This window comes from Tenrec ecaudatus, chromosome 11 (assembly GCF_050624435.1).
Source record: "Tenrec ecaudatus isolate mTenEca1 chromosome 11, mTenEca1.hap1, whole genome shotgun sequence".
NCBI classification, from domain to species: Eukaryota; Metazoa; Chordata; class Mammalia; order Afrosoricida; family Tenrecidae; genus Tenrec; species Tenrec ecaudatus.
In genome coordinates, this window is record NC_134540.1 from 19,795,784 (window position 1) to 19,816,770 (window position 20,987).

General features: G+C 44.9%; 1 protein-coding gene across 2 annotated transcripts in view; it reads right to left on the bottom strand.

The window, feature by feature from the left end:
• UCHL3 (ubiquitin C-terminal hydrolase L3) overlaps positions 1-20,987 on the bottom strand; it is a 46,997-nt gene that overhangs the window by 14,642 nt on the left and 11,368 nt on the right. For both annotated transcript variants that reach the window (XM_075562971.1, XM_075562972.1), the window contains exon 4: positions 20,756-20,803. In XM_075562971.1, coding sequence (XP_075419086.1) covers positions 20,756-20,803 — 48 coding nt within the window. The remainder of the gene's footprint in view (positions 1-20,755; positions 20,804-20,987) is intronic.

The window sequence follows — 20,987 nt, forward strand, 5'->3', positions numbered from 1 at the left end:
CCTGATTTTTTTATACAGTGTTCTGTACCATGTTCCCTAATTTGGAGTCCAATGTCCTCACACTTTAATGACCTCACCAAGAATAAAAGTCATATAAAACCCACCTAAAAAGAAATATAAATTATAACGTAAAACAAAATACTATTTAAATGTCGTTGATGACTATTTTCTAATGATGATGAAATTGTTTGGCAACAGTTGTCAAGCACGATTGCAGTTTGAGGGTTGTAATCAAGGTCTCTAAACTGCTTATGTAGAAATTGTTGAAGGGGTGTGCGCTTTAAAGTCTGTACTTTGTTTCACACACACAAAAAGAGAAGAAAAAATATAGCTGAGCGCTCTATGTTTAACATATACCCGGCACTATTCTAAGTGCCCTGCACGTCCTGAGCACTTGGTCCTCATGCAGACCTGACAAGGAAATACGGTGTGTGTGCAGGGACAGAGGCATTAGGGCACACAGCTCGCGCAGGGAGGGCAGCTGGAGTCACACCAGGCAGCGTGGTTCCAGAGCCCATCTCTTAACCACTAGGTCATGAGAACAGTTATGGAGCTACCAAGCAACATAATTAATAAGCATGCACCAAACATAAACAGTATTTAAAAACATGTCAAACTGGAAATATCAAATCTTAATACCATATTCATTTCTATTTAGGGTAGTTTTGAAGGACAAAGGAATTTACTGGATCGTGACCAGGTCCAAATTTAGAAAATGAGGGTTTCATTCTGATCAGCTAATTAGTTCACGTTGTCTCTATCGCTGTGCCAAACAGTTCACAGCACAGCAGGGCAGGAATGAACGCTGAACGGAGGAGGGAGTACAAATGGGAGCTGCATGCTGTGACCCAGAGTGAAGGGATGGGACAAAAGGCGGGAGGGTAGCAATCTGCTGATAGTCAACACAAATGGAAGATGGTTTGAAGACTACACTGATGTCTGGCAAAAGCTAAAGAGGACGTGTGCCGCACCCCCACTTCACAGTTTGAGCAGAGCTCTGAAAAAGTCAGTAAGGGGGAAAGAAGGAAGGTTGGACACAGGTCTTTAACTTATATTTAATGCTGTTTTAAAGAGTTTAATATAAGCACTCACCAAGGCTTTCAGATACAGAACTACAGGGGCCCTGCCACCCCCAACCTCCGCCCTTTCACCCCAAGGCAGCCAGCAGCACAAAGGCGGTGCTTGCTTACTTCTACAATTTAGCTCCACTTAATCAGAATTCCGCTACCAGACTCAACAGCTAAGACACTTAGCAAGATTACTAAAAAACAAAAACGTATACTTTTTAGTAGTTTGCTGGATCATGTTAATCAGAGAAAGAACTATACAATTTACAGGACGTTTATAGCAATCACAGAGAGACAATTCTCACCTCCTAGTTGGAAAAGATCTTTAGAAACCGAGTAAGGCAGGAAGATCAGATCAAGATTAAACCAAGCACCTGCGCCCCCTCGGGGAGTGAAAACAGTGGAGATGAAACACCTGACACCATGAAGGATTCAGATTGAGGCGCGCGCGGGAGGAAAGTGACCCAGAGCATGGAAGAGACTGAACGCATGCTCAGAAACATGGAAAATAAGTAAACAAAACAGAAACGAGTAAATAAAGGGTAAGATGGCAAGGAACTCAGAAGGAGTACAGCAGTTGTTGACCCCCGTCATCGAAATCAAATCGGAAGATGAGGGACAAGACAACGCGTATTCATTTCGACAACTGGCAGCCACGCAATATGAGCGGTGATCAGCCCTCTTCCAAAGGCCGGTGCCCTCGGGTTGGCAGGACATGGAGAGGAAAGATGGATGGATGGCTGTTCCCGGCATCGGTGAGCATCCGGCCAGACTGCAGAGCATAGAGGCATGCTTGCACTCTTGCTGGGGAGAGACAGCGGATGGCTGAGCGAACCAAGAGGCAAGCACTCTGAAGACTGAAGAAGTCTGGGGGAGCGAAGGGCTGCCCGTGCCCCTGGGAGAAGAGACGGAAGATGGACTACACTTACAACAGCATGGAGACCCATAGATGGTAGGCGTAAGAAGGGTCGCCAGCGACGGAGACGGAGAGATGGACTGGTAACCTTTGCAGGGCCTGCATGGTTACGCTTGACCCAGGCCAGGGGCGCATGGTGGCACACTGATGAGGAGGGCTTCGCTCTGCAGTGGCTACAAGGAGGCTGTGATGAGCATGGCGAGGACGACTACATAATTGAAAAAGAGAAGATTTTACTTAGACCACGTGACCGGCTGAGCAGGTAAGTCTTAAAAGCAACGTATGGTCCTACGTGTATTCGTACTGTCCAGTCAGCCGTCATCTAGTAAGGGGCTGTATATGAACACGGGTGACAAGGGGGTCCAGTGGAGATAAATAACCAGAGGTCCTCCAGGGGCACGTCTGAACTAGCTACATGTCCTCATTCGCAGAGTTGGCTCATGGGACTCAGTACATTAAAAAGCCAGTAAAATGAAATTACTCCATCACATTGTTTCCCCAAAACGTAATACGCACAAGAGCAATATGTAACACGAACAAAGCACACGGAGAATTCTAGGTCAAGAGAACTTTACGGTGGTGATAAGGCACTTGGTACAAAACAAAAGTAAACCCTAAGAAAAACATAACGAACAACTTTAAAATATGAACAGGAGTGAAATGAACCCCTCTGAAGCCAATAACCTACACAAGCTCTCCTCTTAGAACTCCCGGTGACAAGCTTAACGGACATTCTCATGGCCTACTGGCCATCTCGAATCCATCACGATTGGTAAAAACACATGGTCACATATTGTGTGCCAGGCACTCCCTGGTGGCATCATGGTGGCACACTGGATTGCTTCCCGCAAGGTCAGCAGTTCAAAATTGCCAGCAGTTCCCTGGAAGATGAGGTTTCTATTCTTGTAAGTAGTTACAAGTTTTGGAAACCTGCAGGGGCAGTTCTAACACGTGCTTAATGGGGTCACTGTGAGTCGGCATCGGCTGATGGCAAAGGGATTAACGAGTTTTGGGTTTACATATACTGATTCACTTAATTTCCCAGTAACTCATGGGATGGGCACTATAATTATTTTCACTTGACAAATAATGGCTTTAGTAACTTGGTTAACCAAGTTAAGTTACTCTGCCCACAAGTCGCAATGCTGTCAATGCTAACTTATGGAACCAGAACGAAATGGGGGAAACAGTCATTCTCTTAAGGCTTGATATTTTAAAAGTTATCTTTTGAAACACAAAAGTCCAGGAGTTTTCCATATAATGTGCATGCCTACAATAGCTAACGTATTCATGATAATCCAGATGAACAATTTGATACACGTCACATCCAATCCATAACACCAGAAGATGAAACAGATACAAAGCTTATGGTATGTTAACAGATAAAAGACAAATTCATACAGTTATAATCAGTAGAACCACAGTAAGAAGAAACAGACACAAGTCCTTGATGAAAAATTAACAGATTTCACTAAGCAGTACCTACTCCTTTTAGGAAAACAAGGTCGTTTGTCCTGAATGATTGGTGCTTTTTGCCTAAGTAAATCGTACAATACCCTGCTTTTGACTGGGGGTGGGTTTTAAAAAACGGGATCGTGAGATCTTCCATTATTTAGCAATGAAGATCAAGGCACCCAGAAAGAAATGCATGAAGAATCTTATACGTGCTTCGACATGGGGGGAAAGAGATATATATATAATCAAACGAGCTCATGGGCAAAGTCTCATCAGAATGTCATCCTCTGTCATTAGAATTTTCTCATATTCCATCTAATGAAAGTTAAGTCTGAGTGAAGGGGAAGAAAGAGGAAAACAAAGGAGAGAAGTTTGGTGGGGGGGAGGGGATTCACAAGTAGTGGGGAAAAGAAACACTTTCCAACAATGAGGGTATGAGAAATTAGTGAATCAGAAGTAGGACTGAAACTGAAAGAATGTGACATGTGAATAGGGGAAATGGGAAAAGTATTCCCGGCAAAGGCGGTACCAGGAAACAGACAGAAATAGGAACAATTAAACGTGGGCAGAGGACTAGACCAAAGGTCTGGAATTTGATTTTCTTCTTTCGAGCAATGAAGGCAGCCTATAGCTCACAGAGGACACGGCATTCCTGAATTGGAGGGAAAAGCCTGCATTCCTGGTACAGCACAGCAAGGAGAATACTCAGTCTCCTGCCGTCCACTCCTCCTTGGTCGGATCACACATGGCGACCCAGGCAAGTCACAGAGAGGAACGCAGAGCTGGGGCGGGGCTGCCTCACCCACAGTGAGCAGACTTGGCTTTGTCTCCTGGGAAGAGACATGACCTTGCCCCTCGAGGTTGCTTGCTACAAACACACCTTTGGGACATGGCAGTTTCCAACTCCAGCTCAGATGTCCCTCTTCCACTTTCCATAAAGCTTCTCATTTGCAAAGCAACTTTCAAACTTACCAAAAGTGACCACAAAACCACCAATACACAAACTTGTTTATGACGTTCTACTTCCATTTTACGGCAATTATTAGCACTACCCCCCTCCACTCGCCAATTTTTTCCCTCCTTTTTAACTATTTAAGGTAAGCGATACACATCATGGCCTTTCATGTGAAACAGCTCTGTATTCCTAAAACCAAAATTGTCGTAAGAATACATTATTGTTAGGAATGTTTTAATTTTACCTAAAAAAATAGTGTTGTCTAACCATCCACCATGTCCTAATGGTCTTGGTGGAGCTAAGTCAATTCTGACTCGTAGTAACCCTACAGGATGGGGTAAAATTGTCCCTTAGGATTTTCAAAGCTGTAAACCGTATTTTACTGCAACGAACCATCGACTGGATATAAAACTGCTCATGGGAGATGACTGCATTACATGGCATTTAAAAAACATCCATGTGTAAGTGGACCCATGCAATTCAAAGCCACATGAAGGGCCAAGTGTGTATTTCAAAGCGTTCCCTCAATTCAACGTACTTCACAACTGCTATTATGATCTTCTTTCTCCCACGTGTGTCGATTTCTAAATATTTAGGGATTTCCCAGGTCTTTCTTTTTCCTGTTACTGACTTCTAGCACATTTCCAATACGGCTAGAAAATATTCCTTGCAGGATTGAAGTTGTCAGGGTTTGATGAGGTCTACACTCTGAGCCAGGACATGTATGTGTTGGTGACCGCCCCTTAGGTATTGAAAACCATGTGTGTTCACTGCTGTTGCTGGAGGGGTATCGACATGCCAGTGGTGCCAACTTGTTTGCGTCTTGTCCTTATGGGGTTTCCCTGCCCATGTCGTCTCTCAGTTAATGAGAGCAGCACTGAAATCTCCAACTTTAATTGTGGTTTTGCCTTTTCCCCTTCAGTTCCACCAGGGTGGCCTCATCTATTGACAGGCTCTGAATTTTTTAGCTGAAATTACTCATGTTTTTGCTGCAATGAACTTTATCTTTAAGCAAAGTCCTTCTTTATTCTTGATCTGAACTCTACTTCATTTAGTGTTAATGTTGCTACTCTAGATTAGGAGCCATGATGGCACGCTATCAGGTCAGATTGGGCGGTAGGTAACCAAGGTTAGCAGTTCAAAGCTCCCTGAGCATGTCTGCTCATATCAAGATGTACAGCCATGGAAACCTTAGAGAGGGTCACGATGAGTCATAATTGACATGATGGCAGCTTTTCGGTTTTGTTTTGAATCTGTTGATTGGTGCTTACATTGTACATCTTTTCTCTTAATCTTTTTAAGTCTTTGTATTTAAAGTGACTTTCTGGTAAATAACATGATTATTTAAAAAAAAAAAACAGTTTGGCAATCTGTCATTTAGTGTGTTTAGACCATTACATTAATTTCAGGTATATTTGGGCTAATACTGCTCTAAGATTCCTGCTCTTTGTCTGAGACAGTATAGTATTACATGAAGATATGTTGTGACTAAAAGTATTTATTACTATGAAAATCACAGGAGGAAGAGAAGTTAATAAGCCAACTGTAGAGATAAATTTTAATAATAAAAATTCTCAGTCCATAAGAAAGCAGACAAGGAAGGAACAAGACATGTTGGATTAAAATAGTATTTTGCTGTTCTCCAGTTTTACCACCTTGTCTGCTTTCTTATGGACTGAGAATTTTTATTATTAAAAATGATCTCTACATCTTACAGCAGTATCTTACACCTGTCGACAGTTCCAACAGGTTTCTGGTTGTACATAAGCAACCTTGTCGTAACTTCTTCCCGCGTTGTTGCAAATCTACCTGTTACACGATTTTTAGCCTTTTGTGGTTACTCCACTTATCCCATAATCATCTGAACCATCCTACCCTTGATCGATGTGATCTTTCCATCAATATAATATCGGAACAATTGGTCACCCCTCTCCGTCCCCATCTCTTTCACCCCTGGAAACCATTAATAAGTGGTGTCGATACAATTACCACCCCCCACCTTCTTATATAAGTGAGGTCATACAACACGTGACCTTTTTTCACGCAGTATATTGACCATGAGGAAATAAGAAGACCACGGGGCGGACCTGACACAGCGCCGCCAGGGGCTCCAACCGAGCGATGACTGTGCACTGGGGCAGGACCACAGGGCAGTGCTTGGTTCTGTTGAACACAGGGTTGCTATGAGTTGGAACTGATTCAATGATACCTAATAACCACAACATACTGATTTATACTTTATCCATACTGTAGCACCGAGCAACCCTGCCATTCTCCTACTGGCTCCAGAGTTCTTCATTGCATGCAAGTATCACATTTTGTTGATCCATTCACCTGTTGATGGGCGTCTAGGTTACTCCTACCTTGGGGCTATTCCAAACAGCGCTACGCTGAACACTGGTAGTCCTAGTTTTTCTGTTCTCCACAATGGCAGTCCCACTTTGCATTCCCACTTGCATGGGTGATTTCAGCCCTCTTTTTCTTTATCTGCTTTCCAATATAAATTTACATACTACAGGAAGGACTGAAATTAAAAAAATTACAAGCCCAAGATTATACCTGTTCAATGAGTCTCATACATCAAAATGCACGTGTATGTGCATGTGTTTGTATCTGGTTAATGTGCTACAAAAATTAAAAACAGGATGGTACGTTGTTCTGACTTTTAACTACATCGAAGACTTTTCCACCAGGAAAGCTTAGCCACTAGTCTCCCTGCTAGCATACTTGTACTTGTAAAATAAGCAACGTATTAGGTTAAAATACTAAGCACCAGCACCAATAATTTTACGTTCTTACACTTGCTGTTAGTAGGTTTCGACTCATAGCAGCCCTGGGTACAAGAGAACAACCCCCCCCCACACACACACTCACACAGCGACTCTGTCTGAGTCCACTGTTGCAGACACTGGGTCAATGCAGCTCCTCGAGGGCCTTCCTCTCCTTCGATGGCCCTTTAATTCACCAAGCCTGAGAGCTTCCTCCAAGAACTGGCCCCTCTTCATAGGTGCACGAGGCAAAGTCTATCTACACTTGCTTCTGTGGAGCATTCTGGCTGTCTGTCTCCTAAGACAGAGTCACGTGTTCTTCTGCCAGTTTGCGGTACACAGCTTCTTCTGTGCCAATACCACAAGCCAAAGGAATCAATTCTTGTCCTGTCTTCTCTTTCACTGTCCAACTTTCCCACACATGGGAGGCAATCGAAAACACAACTATGGTTTGGCTCAGGCACTCTAATCTTCAAAGTGACATCTTTACTTTGTTAATATTTTAAAGAGAATTTTTGAAGCAGATTGAGCAATGCACTACATCATTTGATTTCCTATCGGCTACTTCTATGGCCATTGATTAGAGATTCAAGTAAAATGAATTCCTTGACAACTTCATTCTTATCTTCATTCATCACGACGTGGCTTACTGATCTAGTTGTGAAGACGTTTGCTTTCTGTAGGTTGCAGAGATCCATTTTAAAGACTGCGTCACTTGCAAGGACTTCAAGTTTTCAAAAAGTAGGGCTGTGACGTCTGCACACGGCAGGTTGTGAAGGAGTCTGCTTCTGATCTTGATGCTAAGTTCTTCGTATCGTCCAACTTGTCAGATTCTTTGCTCAGCACACGGAATGAGTAAACCGGGTGAAAGCATACAGCCCCGAGGAACACCTGGCCTGATCTGAAACCACGCAGCAGTCCCTTGCTCTGTTCTAAAGATCAACTCTTTCTCGATGTACAGGCTTGGTGTGGCCACAACTGAGTGTCTCGTATTTTTCTACGCGATGCTAAATGAACACAATATACACATATTAAAGGGCACCATTTGTGAAGATAAGTGAACTCTTCATATAGATATTAATGTTACCCATCCTACAGCTCAAGTCTAATGAAAGTTTATATGACAATTCTGAAAGCACGAGCTTCAAGTAATGCCACGTCAAGAGATGAAAGGGCTGTTGTGATGACTAGAAATGTGCCGCCACAGACTCTTAACATTCCTAGATTTTCTTCTTTAACAGGATTAAAGAGCGACTTTTAATTCTTGGTAATGGTAACGGTAAACACAATAGCGTAAGTCACCTACTTTGCTTTAGCCCTAGTTTCAGAGATAAACTTCAAGCTGTGACCTGAATCTTGGGGTCATGTGCCCAATGTCCCACGATGTCAGCCACGCTATTTGCTGGAAAAGATGAAATACTTACCATCGATTCCTCAGGCTTTCAAAAGATGAATAAAGAACGAACTTCAACAGCCAGTCCCTCCCCACCATCCCCCCAGCTCAGTTCTGGTAGCCGAATCTAAAGTCACTAACAATTATTTATTGAATTGAAACTTCTAATAACCTTACAACATTTACAGTGAACTGGTGCTTCCTCTGGTAGCCTGTGTGGGTTCTGCAGTAGCATAAGGCACGTTCGTACACAACGCTTCACATGTACACAAGCCACGCTACTCATTCTATCCACGGCCTGAGTCAGTCCGGTTCCAACTCACGGAGACCCTATGTAGGGACTCCAGGACTGCAACTCTCTAGTACAGCCTCGTCCTTCTGCCACAGAGCGGCTGCTTTCAACCGCAGACCCGGTGGGGAGCAGCCCAACTCTTCGGATAGTTCTGAGAAACCTGAAATAGGCTTTTCAGACAGCAGATGAAATGTTCCAGCCTTCAGGAAAAAATATTTAAGGAATGATTGGTGCATGAAGGAATTGGGTATATGCATTCATCTGAAGAAAATTTTAAGCATTCTGATCCTGACTTAAATCTTTTGAGTTGGAAAAAAAGTAATACAGACACCAAGTGAGCGATCCAGAACTAGTCCGTAGGCATCATCTCTTCAGAAGCATAAGAACTTAGCTGGCTTGGTCAACACTACCTAATTCCAAAAAACAAACCAAACTCACTGCTAACTGAGCTGATGCTAATTCACAGCGACTCAATAGAACAGGAAAGAACTGCCCCTGTGAGTTTCCAAGACTGTAACTCTTCACAGGAGTAGAAAGCCCCCTCTCTCAAGGAGCAGCTGGTGGTTTGAACTGCCAACCTTGAGGATCACAATTGAACTCATCATCACGGTGCTACCACCTCACTACCTAACTAGTGAGTGTGAAAGCCAGAAGCAGAACGTAGGACCTCTGACACCAACACCAATGTTTTCTATTACACAAGAGGATTTCAAAAAGTTGGTGTACAAATGGAATGAAAAGATGGCATTTTCCCACGAACTTTTTAAAGCCTCCTTCGATAGACTCACCACCCTCAACCATCAACCACAGAGGCAACTCTACTAATATCTCTATCTTATCCTTCAAAACCCAATGCAAGCCTGTGTCCTGGTGTTCAAACTCCTTCCTCAGCCAGGCGGGGAAATAAAAAGGTGGCAGGCCCCTTGAAGGCTAAATCGCTTTTCCTTCCCAGTTCATAGGCATGTTGCTGTGCACAAGAAAAATGAGGGGATTAATCTCTAAGCTATTTAGTATTCAACATGCCATGACAGACAAAGCACAGACCTTTAAGAACAGGGATCTTGCCTAAAAGTGCTTCTTGGAAGAAATCAAATGTTTAGTAAGTTAGCAAGAATGCTGGTATGAAATTATCTTAAAATGTTAAAATAAGTATTTTCTCATTTAAATGGATATCCTACTATTAAGAGAAGTATCAGCATAACTATATAATCTCCGGAACATGAAAGGGTCATCAGCTGGTATATAATTAATATAATTACTGTCTTCCAAAATGTAACCCACTATCACGGAGTGGGTGCCGACTTTCAGCCACCCCACGAGAAGCAGCAGGACTACTCTACAGGGTGGTTTCTGAGGCTATCAATCTCTATGGGACAGGTAGCCTCATCGTCTTCCCATGGTGTTACAGGTGGGTTTGTGATGCTAACTTTTCGGCTAGCAGTCCAACATGTAGCTCACTGCTCGGCCAGGGCACCTTTCCAAAACTTACATCATGAAAACCATGAAGGGCAACAAGAGTAACAGAGATTTACTACAACTCTGAATGGTCATTAGTAATCCATTGTATCTCGGCAGTATTAGCTGCCTGTTAACTTTGCTTTGGGGACAAAACCACAACACCCACCACCTACTCTCTGACATTTGTTTCAGCATTTAGATTTATCAAGTTAATCCCACTGCCTTTACAAAGCCTGAGCAGTATCTGATGCTGTGAAAAGCCGTATATGTTAGTATAGGTTGACTAAACTATAAAATTAGGAGTCATCTATCTTATGGAGCTGGAAGGTTTAGAGCAGGGTATATACAGTGCTGGTATAACGTCTACCATTATAAGGGGATAAAATATGCATTTAGGAAATGAGAGCCATCATTATAAGATATCAGGTAGACAACTGGCCATCCCCTTACACAGGAGGAGACGAGCCAGTCAGGGTGCAGTGTAGTAATGATGAAACATACAACTTTCCTCTATTTCTTAAATGCTTCCTCCCCCCACTATCATGATCCCAATTCTACCTTATAAATCCGGCTAGACCAGAGGATGTACAGTGATACAGATAGGAACTGGAAGCACAGGGAATTCAGGATGGATGAAACTCTCAGGGCCAATGATGAGAGTGGTGATAACAGGAGGGTGGAGGGAAAGTGGGGTAGAAAGAGGGAACCAATCACAAGGATCTACATATAACCCCCTCCTGGGGGACAAACAACAGAAATGGGTAAAGGGAGACGTCAGGCAGTGTAAGACATGACAAAATAGTAATAATTTATAAATTATCAAGGGTTCATGAGGCAGGGGAGGCGGGGGAAATGAGGAGTTGAAACCAAGGACTCAAGTAGAAAGAAAATGTTTTGAGAATGATGATGGCAACAAATATACACAGGTGCCTGACACAATCGATGTATGTATGGATTGTGGTAACAGTTGTATGAGCCCCCTATACAATTATTTTAAAAAAAACCACAAAACCTCAAAAAAAGAGAAATATATTCTCTCTCTGTGCAGACCTGGCTGCTGAGATCATGGCTTTCCTGGAGGTGAGCATGATTTTTAAAAAAAAAGAAAAAGATAGCAGGTATATCTATAAAGCAACGAGAAGTTAAAAAGATGAGAAGACGTGGATGCTAATAAGCACCTAGAACAATCTCCATTGTATAAATGATATATATCACTGATGCTACACCAGCCAGAGACCATGCCCCACGTATGACCTCAGTCATCTCCTGCTGAGAATCCTTTGTGTTGAGAGCCTGCAGTGCCTGTGGATCTCCAGTAGAGAAGCAGTCTCTTCACAGGGTAAATATTTCCCAGGGGAAAACCCACTGAAAACTCGACTTCCTTATTTTAAAGAATTTTAGCTGGTAATTATAGGACCTTTAAAGACCTTTCCTTTTTATTGAGCTGTTGATCAAATACTCATTTGGTAATGTCAATTATATTTAATAGTTCCCACATGAATATGGCTTGCCTTTCAGACTTTAGAAATGCCGCTGAGTCTAATAAATGGCAGGTGGACAGGGGAAAGAATTGGGCACCTCTCCAGGACTGCCCACTGCTAAGAAAAGACGTGATTATAATTGTGTGTGCACTGTGCAAGGACACAGGCGTGCAAACAACTTCAAAAGTTGGGAGCGCAACTTATAAAACTGGGTCAAATCAGACTTTAAAGACTTTCCTGTACACTTTAAAGTAACTCTCATCACAAGACACTGGATCACGTGAAATGACCACCTAACTCTGAGCGCAGAGAGCACGGCAGGATCCTATGAAAGCCACAAATGTTCCGACAGCATATCATGGCAAAGAAGGACCAAACACAGAAAACCCAGACAACGCCAAGTTCCATTCATTTGGCTCAAGATGCCCACAACTTAAAAAGCTGTCTTTAAAGACTATTTTTCACCTCCTGATTAAAAAACTTGGGTTTTCTCACTTGTTTACAACATACGTGTTTCTTAAAACAGAAAATCCTTATGAATCTGACCCAAAGCCCCACAGGTTACAGTCCACTCATGTTTACCATGGTTGAAGCTGGAAAACTAATTCCTCAAATTTTTTTCTTCAACAAATTTTAGAATACGCCAAGTTCATATTTACTTTCCCTAAATTTTTTTTTTTAATCCCAACATTCTCTCTGCCCTGGAAAGTTGCGGTTTAAAACTAAACAAGCTGGAAAGCCTCATGATACCCAAGTAAACCCTCAAGTCTTATTTTCACCACTGAAGACATTTTTAGGCAGAAAAGCTACATATCACCTGATATGAAGGGCAAACTGGTGAAATCAGTCGAGATTTTCTTTAGAATAAGGGAAATAACCAAACCAAAATTTCCAAACGCAAACCCACTGCTGTCAAGCCAAGTCACTCCCACAGTGACCCTAGCAAACAGTACAGGACTGACCCATGAGGGTCCCAAGACAGCCAGTCTGTACAGGGACTGACACGTCATCACCTTGCAGCAGAATGGCTACTGCATTCAAGCGACCGTCCTTTGGGTCAGCAGTCTGACGGTGAACCCCATGCCACATGCACCCCACGTGTGACGTAAGCAACCGTTAGACATCTCCATGCCTCAAACTTTCGGAATGACATAAGAAAGACAAAGATGGAATGGGAAAGGAAGGAGTGGGTTGTGGGGGCTGGGTTGGTTAGTCTGAGGATGGATCCGAAGTGGGAAGAGGCCGGAGAGTGACTTCCTTCGTCATCTGTCAACAACTCCGTCACGGCGCTGTGGGCTAATGTTAGGCTGCTAGCCTCAAGGCCGGAGAAAGATAAGGAGGCTGTCTGCTCAGAGACCTTGTAGAGGGTCCCTTTGAGTCAGACATGATTCAGTGGCAATGTGTGGCGTTTAACATATACACTCTTTATTTATAGGGATATTAGAGAAAGAGCTGATTACATGTATGAAGACACCTTCCTTTCTTTCTTTGTTTTAAAACAAAGCAGATCAGAAAGTTTTTTAGCTTCTTGACAAAATGTGTGGTTCTCTGTGACACTTCATCAGAGTTCCACATACTACTTCCATCTGATCCTTAGGAAGTTAACGTCTATGACTTAAGAACTAAGTTCCTTCCTACTGGCTCCAACTTATCTTGAGTACAGGGAAGAGAAAAGGGAAATAGATTTCTGAAGAAGGGAAACAAGTATGTGAGCAGCTGAATCTGCATGTGCGCACCTCACTTCTAAGGAGCCCCGGGCACCAGGGTCGCATACTGGCTGCGAAGCACAGGTTGGCGGTTTGAACCACTGGTCCGATAGCAGGAGAAAAGGCCCAGGGATCCAGCCCAGGGAACTCCATGGGGTAGTCCTCCTGTGCCTGATTGGACCGCTCTAGGTGGGAATCAACTCAGTGGCACATAACATTAGAAGAGCACATTTCTCTAGCTTACTGAAATGATTCCTGCTCATTCCCTCTAGTTCTAACAACAATCTCAATAACTAAAGTCAACCTGCACAAGTCAATGGAGCCATGCAAACTACACTTGTACATCTAATAAAGGTGAAACGTGAAATTACATTCCCCCCGCTGTTTGTACTGACTCCCACTGAGTCACTAATGACTACCTTGAAAAACTCTCTTGAAAAAAATCCTGAAATCAGTAGTTTTCAACAAACAATGCCATTCAAAAATGTTCTATCTTTAACATGAAAAGCTACACACAACCTAAACATTCAAAGATAGGGAAACCTGGAAGTATGTTATGATTCATTCATGTAATGGCAAGCAGTTGTGAAGACTGATTTATAGAAATGTTGGAACGAAATGAGAAGATGCCTGTGCTAAAAATCTTAAGGAAAAAAATACCCCAAACCTGTTTGATCTCAAATGTTTTAAGAATTCATGGGACGGAAATAAAAAAGGACCAGAAGTATACATAAATACGCAAAGTGACTTTCACTATGTTGTCTGTTGCCCTGGAGTCGATTCCAGTTCAGGGCAAGCCCGTAGGCCAGGGTTTCCCAGGCTGCAGATTCCACCCACCAACATTTCCGTGAGCAGCCAGGACGGCGGAACCGCTGCGCCTCCTGGTGTGCCCGGCAAAAGAGGCGCCGAGGATAAATTAAGATAAGGGACGTCTTGGCTTTTGTGAAACTGTCTCACAAATTTGAGCACCAAATCAGTGTCTGTGAACCTATGTCAATAAAATCTAATGGCTACCCAGCTGGTGGATTTAGGCAGCTAGGTTTCAAATCCCTTCTTAGAGCTTAAAGCTCCATTTCACTGGTGGAAGGGTAGTTGAAAGCACTTCTTTCTGCAGGGTTGACAGTGGCTAGGGAGTGTTATAGATGACAAAGGCTGATGAGATGATGGCAGGTGTGACCGCTCTAACCACTGTGCCTCCATGACTCCTACGGTGCCTCCCAGGGACGCTCATGGTTCCACTACGCCCAGGGCCACTCTCCAGTCTTTTCCTTATTATTACACATTGCACGGAGGGATCTGGACAATACATCTCTCTTGAGTAAAAAGAAAAAAAAGTTTTGATCCAAGACCAAATAGATGAACTCTGAACAAAAGGAGGTAAATTTGGAGCAGAGCTTCCAACTCCAACAGAAATCACACTTTGGAGATCGACTGAGGGTGGGGAAGGCCCATGGGTGATGCCCAGAACTAAACCTCAAACAGTGGCTTAGCCCAGTTCATGGAGCCAAAGGTCTTTAGAGACTGATCCGGTGAGTGCAGGCAGAGGACGGTGGGGGAGCCATGGAGCCTACCCCAGAGACAGGGAGGGTTGCAACCAGCTGCTCCTGACCCGACAGAGGATGTGTGTTTCGCTGGATACACTGCCACCACAAAGAAGTGAAAATCTTTTAAAGTGAAACAGTTTATCACAAGAGCACGTTGCCGGTATATGCATTCGCTTCTGGAGTAAGAGCGGCAAATGCAAACATTTAAAAATTGCTCTGAAGTTAAGGATTCATGGAGTAAAAGCAGAGTCTACAGGCAGGTCAAACCTTTTGGATTTGGGAATACCCGTGCCCTCCGCTCTTCCAGCGAGTCTGATTTGCAGTTCGCTTCCATTACTGTATCGCTGATATCTGTTCACAACTACAAAGCCACTTTAATTAGGAGGGCAGTCTCCGCGGGAGTAGACCAAAAATCAGAAAGAACTTTCCATCTGCAGGATCCCTTGAGCAGAAGCCCAGACCACATCCATTTTAAAGCTTCCTGCCGCCATGCCATCCTATAATCAGTTGTTTCAGAGACTGCGAAGGGTGGATAAACCGTCATGTGTACATTGCTTTCACCTGGGCACGCATCTACCTAATTACAACAATTTCAAAATCAGTAGTTACTTATCTTAAAATTACTTAGTATACTATTTAGTGTAGCCAGTAAACCAGGAGCCAAATTGCGCTCTCAAGGCAATCCCGTGTGTGTGTTTGTGTGTGTGTGAGAAACTGTGCCCCGGGGGGGTTTCCATGGCTGATTTTTCTACAGTCCCTTGTCAGCCTTTCTTCTGAGGTGCCAGTTAACGATTCCTCTGTGCGGTTTCCCATCCACGCTAGGACAGAAGTCATCATTCACAGTGGGGCCCAGCACTGGTCTGAACACCTCTTTGTTGGCGGTGGTGGTTGGAGGTTTGGGGTGAGGGGGAGTCGAGTCAGGGATGGGATTGCACTCTGCGGCCAGCCTGCCTGAGCTCGTCTGGCGCTGCCATTTACCAGTAGTTAAGCTTCCCTCAGCCTCCAGAGCTACAGCTATAAAAGGGGATAATAATCATAGCTGTATTGTACAGGGTTGGTGTGGGAATTAAATGGCAGGTAATAATCCCAAGCACTTCCGTAGCACTAATATGACAGGGAAATCCAAAAACAGGGCTTGATGGACCCCAGACAGAAGAGCCTCGGTGGGGCAGAGGGTAGGTGCTGGGCTGCTAGCGGAAAGGCGGGGATTCAAACCCACCAGCAGCTCTTTGGGAAGATAAGGCTCTCTGCTCTAGTAAAGATTTCCAGGCTCGGAAGCAGGTCTCTTCTGTCTAACAGGGCCACTATGCGGAGGAGTCCTGCTGACGGCCGTGGGTCTGACGGAATCAAGCAGTGCATGGTGGGTACTGTGGTGCCAGGGGAAACCGAGGCACAGATGACAGAACTGCCTGCTGACTAGTCAGCTGCCTCAAGCTCCCTTCAACCCACTGCGGCTATTTCACCTGTGCAACAGGAAGTGAAGGCGAAGGCAGGCTCTTCAGCTGAAGACAATGAGGAACTACGGTCTACACTGTGGGGCACGCCAAATTCTTCCAGACTTTGGGTGGGATTGGGAAAACCTTACATCAAGGCCCGTGGGGTTTGATGAGTTCGGGGGAAAATTCCTTCCTCCTTTGATGCCATTTCCCAGGACCTTTTAGGAGCCTGCACATTCCGGAGCAGGGCTCGCTGAACTACAACCGATCTTCACAGAGGACTATCTTTTGGGAGCTCGGTTTACAAATTCCACATTCGGTCATTTCTGCCTCCTCTATTCCCAGGAGAATGTCCGGAGGGAGAGAGGCAAGCGCAGCAGCTGGTCTGGCTGCAGTTACCACACTGTGGTGTTACCAGCCCCTCCTGTTCCTCACCATTCCTTAGACAGCTACAAACTCCAGAGTGTTCTGGATCATCCACCGATGGTCTCCCTCTGCAGGGCTCTCTAGGTTCTGACCACGCCCCAAAGACAAAAGACCCCCTAGACCCCTTCCTCTCAGCTTTGGACTCCCACAGCCAACGGCACATGGGCCTGTCCCAGCAGAGGACTCATGGCGCCCCCCCCCCCGACTCGCAGGATGCCGAGAACTAAGTGCTCCCTCATGGGTGGAGCACTGGAAGATCCTGACCCCCTTAACTGAGCTTCACGCTATCAGCTCAGCCTCACCCTCTGCCGTTCCATATGCATCACACTGAATGCCTAGTGAAAGAACTGACCGCCATCATGGGTCCCGAGTGCCTGTGAGATGCCAGCCCCTATCTCAAGCACTTCTGATTGCACTCATTCAACTCCACAGGCATCTGGTAAGGTCAGCCGCGTCCTCCCCATTCCATGCAGACACAGCGATGCCAGTGGTCGTTTCTCAGAAACACCTAGACCTGCCTGGCCCGGACCTGGAGCCTCCATGGACAAAGTAACAACTAAGGCTCACATGATGTCATGGCTCCAGCACCCATGAGGGGGGGGAATAAGCAAAGAGGCACACGAATAAAAAGCGTCATCTGTGTCGGGAAGATAAGCAGAATTTCGTGATGTAAAATGAGAGAGAGAGGTCTAGCTACTACAAAGTGATGCACAAAGGGTCTTGGAAAACTTTCTCTTTGAAGTGAGACCCTCAGGCTGCCGAAGGCTGGGGTCTTTAGAAAGCGCAGAGGCAAGCCTTGGGCATTCTGGAGAAAATGACCCAAACCAGCACGCTTGAATACAAAGCACAGCGGACACAGCTGCACGTCAAAGATGCCTGCTTACAGCCATACTGACGCTCGATGGGTCTGCAGGGGGTGGTCAGGCAAACGGCCCCTGGGGTAGGGTCTCAAACTGGGCTATGGTGGAGTTAGTTGGAAGCGTACAGGTGTGGTTTTCTTTTCCTGGTCACTGGAAGCTGACACTAACACAAAGTGACTAGAGGCCACTCCACTCCACCCTGGAAGGCACAGAAGCATTCCAGAAACACAGAACTGAACCCTTGCCCCAGTGTTAATGCTCGGTGGAGGAACGGTGGCAAATGGAGGTGTGTCTTTTTATCCAAGGGACTAAAGAAAACTCGGATTTAGATTTAAATCTTCCATGACCAACGATGGGTCTGAGCTCACTCCTGTGTATTAGTGAATATTTGTTATGGCTTTGCCCACGGAACGGTGTTGAACACTTTGGAGTCCGCTCACCCAGAGGAATCAGACACCCACCACGCCATGGCCTAAGAGCCAAGGTAAGGGGCTTACGACCCTTTATGCCATCCAATCTAAAGTCCCATCAATTAAAAACATCCTATGTACACTATGACGGGAAAGCTACTACGACCACGTAGAACTCCAGCACCAACTGTAAGATACAAGCTAATCTTAGAACCTTAAAATGTGAAAAATATGCACCTTAAATAAACAAAAAGAGGACTATAAAAACAATAGCTAATGTGCAATTAAGGGCCCAAATCAAAAGCAAACCCGACCCGCTGTCCTCAAGTCACTGTGACTCCTAGTGCCCTCCAGGACAGAGCTCTAGGATTTCCGGAGCAGACAGCCTCGTCTTTCTTCCACAGAGGGGCTGGTGGCCTTGTACTGCTGACCATGCGATTGGCTGCCCAACATGAACTCACAGTGCCCCCAGGGCTCCTTAAATAATAGCCAAGAGGTATATAAAGAGTTGACTGGAGGGATAGTAGACATCCAGGTCTGGGATCATGGAATGTTCTCTGCAGAAGGTGGTATTTCAGCTAAGTCTTGAAGGACAGGCAGAAAGACTGAGAGAAGGCCTATTTCCAGACAGAGGATGCTGCAAGAGGGAAAACACAGCAATGAGGTGAAGGTTTCCTAGAGACCAAAATGGAGAACATTAAAGTTAGATGGATTTGAAAAATCGTGACTACAGACTAGGTTAATGAGGCGAAATTTCTTGCACAGGCTTGGGGCACGGCTCTCCACACTCACTTTCTCACCTCTGGAGCACTGTGGGACTATCATGGACAGCAGTAGCACAGCTCACTCTACTGATGGCGCTCCGCGGTGGGCGATGGCAGCCCAAACCGGGAGATTCCTGCCGATGGGAGTGTACTTTGAACAAAGAACCTCACATCCACCTGCAGCCCACCGGACAGTCACTGTGTAATGGAGAGAGAACCCCTTGAGAAACCTGAATAAGCCCAGTGATTCAGGCTCCTTCAGGCAAGCTGATCCAGGGCGGGCTATCGGTTAATATCCTCTGCTGCTAAGCAAAGGGGTGGAGTTTCGGGTCCACCCAGAGATGCCTTCCAAGAAAGGCCTGGCAAGGCACGTGAGAAAAGCCAGGCGCAGATCTGCACTACCATTCTTTGGGCTGCCCAGAGTTGGAATCTTCTTTGCAGTCACGGGTTCGGTTTGGATTTGGCTTTGGAATCCAGTAGAATTGTATAAAAATGATTTAGGAATTAGAATAAAGGTAAAAGATATCATTTACATATGAAGCTGATCGTATAGGCAAGAAACGGCAGCTATTTTATCAGGTGATCATGCGGGAAATGGGTGGTAGAACTATGACCAGAAAGGGCAGACAGGGCTAGGACACAGATGGTGAACTCCAGCAGACAAGTACTCGACCACCCAGCTGGGTGATTCCAGTAAGGGCCAAGAGGCAACCACGAGTGCAAAGCACCAAAGAACCAACTCTGGTGGCGTAGTGGTTACATGTGGGCTGCTGTCAGAAAGACCACGCTTTCTACATCCGTGAAGAGTTATACTCTCAGAAACCCAGAAACCCACAGAGGCAGTTCTACCCTGTCCCATGGGGTCGTTATCGGTCAGCATTGACTCGATCGATGCCAATGCCTTTGGTTTGGAGTGTTTTTGTTCAAGTCACACGTGGGAAAAGGAAGAAGAAAGTCCATCTCTTTACCGTCAACACTTCATATTTGCTGTCAGTACACCCAGCACGAATGGCTTGAATTAAACTCTGTTCAGATGAACTGAAATACCATCTGACAACAAACCTCCACCAAGAGTAGGGGAAGCGAGGGCTGCAGGGGAGGAAGGAAGGAAAGAAAGAGGGAAACAAATAGAACAAAAAGACAGGAGAAAGGAAGTCAGGATGTGAAGATCAGCACACTGCCAGAAAACAGAGTCCGTGAGTCAAGAGCACGGGGCGTATTTCTCTAGAAGCTGAGTATGATCAAGTGCTTCAGAATCATACAGGCTCTCTACCTATAAGAGATGCACTGGTGGCATAGTGGATTAAGTACTGGGCTGCTAAGCGCAAGGGTGGCAGTTCAAACCCACCAGCCACCCCATGGGGGAAAGATGAGGCTGTGTGTTCCCATAAAGTACAGTCTCAGAAACCCAGCAGAGCACCTCTACTCTGCCCCACAGGACGAGCTACGTTGGGATCAACCCCACCGCAGTGGATTTGGCATCTACCTGTATCACAGTGCAGGTGCTTTTCTCAAAATCCTGGGTAGTCAGAGGCATCTAACAGTGAGGACACAGGCCAAGCAGCGCAGGTCTGCCACCTGTCCACACACTTAGACAAACCGAGATGCAGGCGTTAACGCAACATAACGCAACAGGCTAACAGTGTGTAGTAAAAACATGCTCTGGTGTCCCCTTAGGGCACCACTGAAAATAAGCAAACTCCCTCAAAAGAAGGGGGGAAAGGGGGAAGCAGTTCAAAGTAATTTCCCAAAGCCACATCTTATACAATAACTCTGCAGTTGAATTTCTATGAAGCAAGAGAAGTTTGGAAAAATGTGGTATACCTCAGTCTGACCTTCATGTGCACTGGTCTCGTGAGTGACTCGAATAGCCTGGAATAAGAATAATACGAAGTATTTATATAGCGAATACAATATATATATATGTATCACTCTACACAGCTTTTAAGATGAAAAAGAAAACAGCAAAGCTAAATTTACCATCTAAAATAAGGTGACCAGATCTTCCAATTTTTAACAATTTTTCCCGCATCCCCATTTTTTTAAAGAATGCACA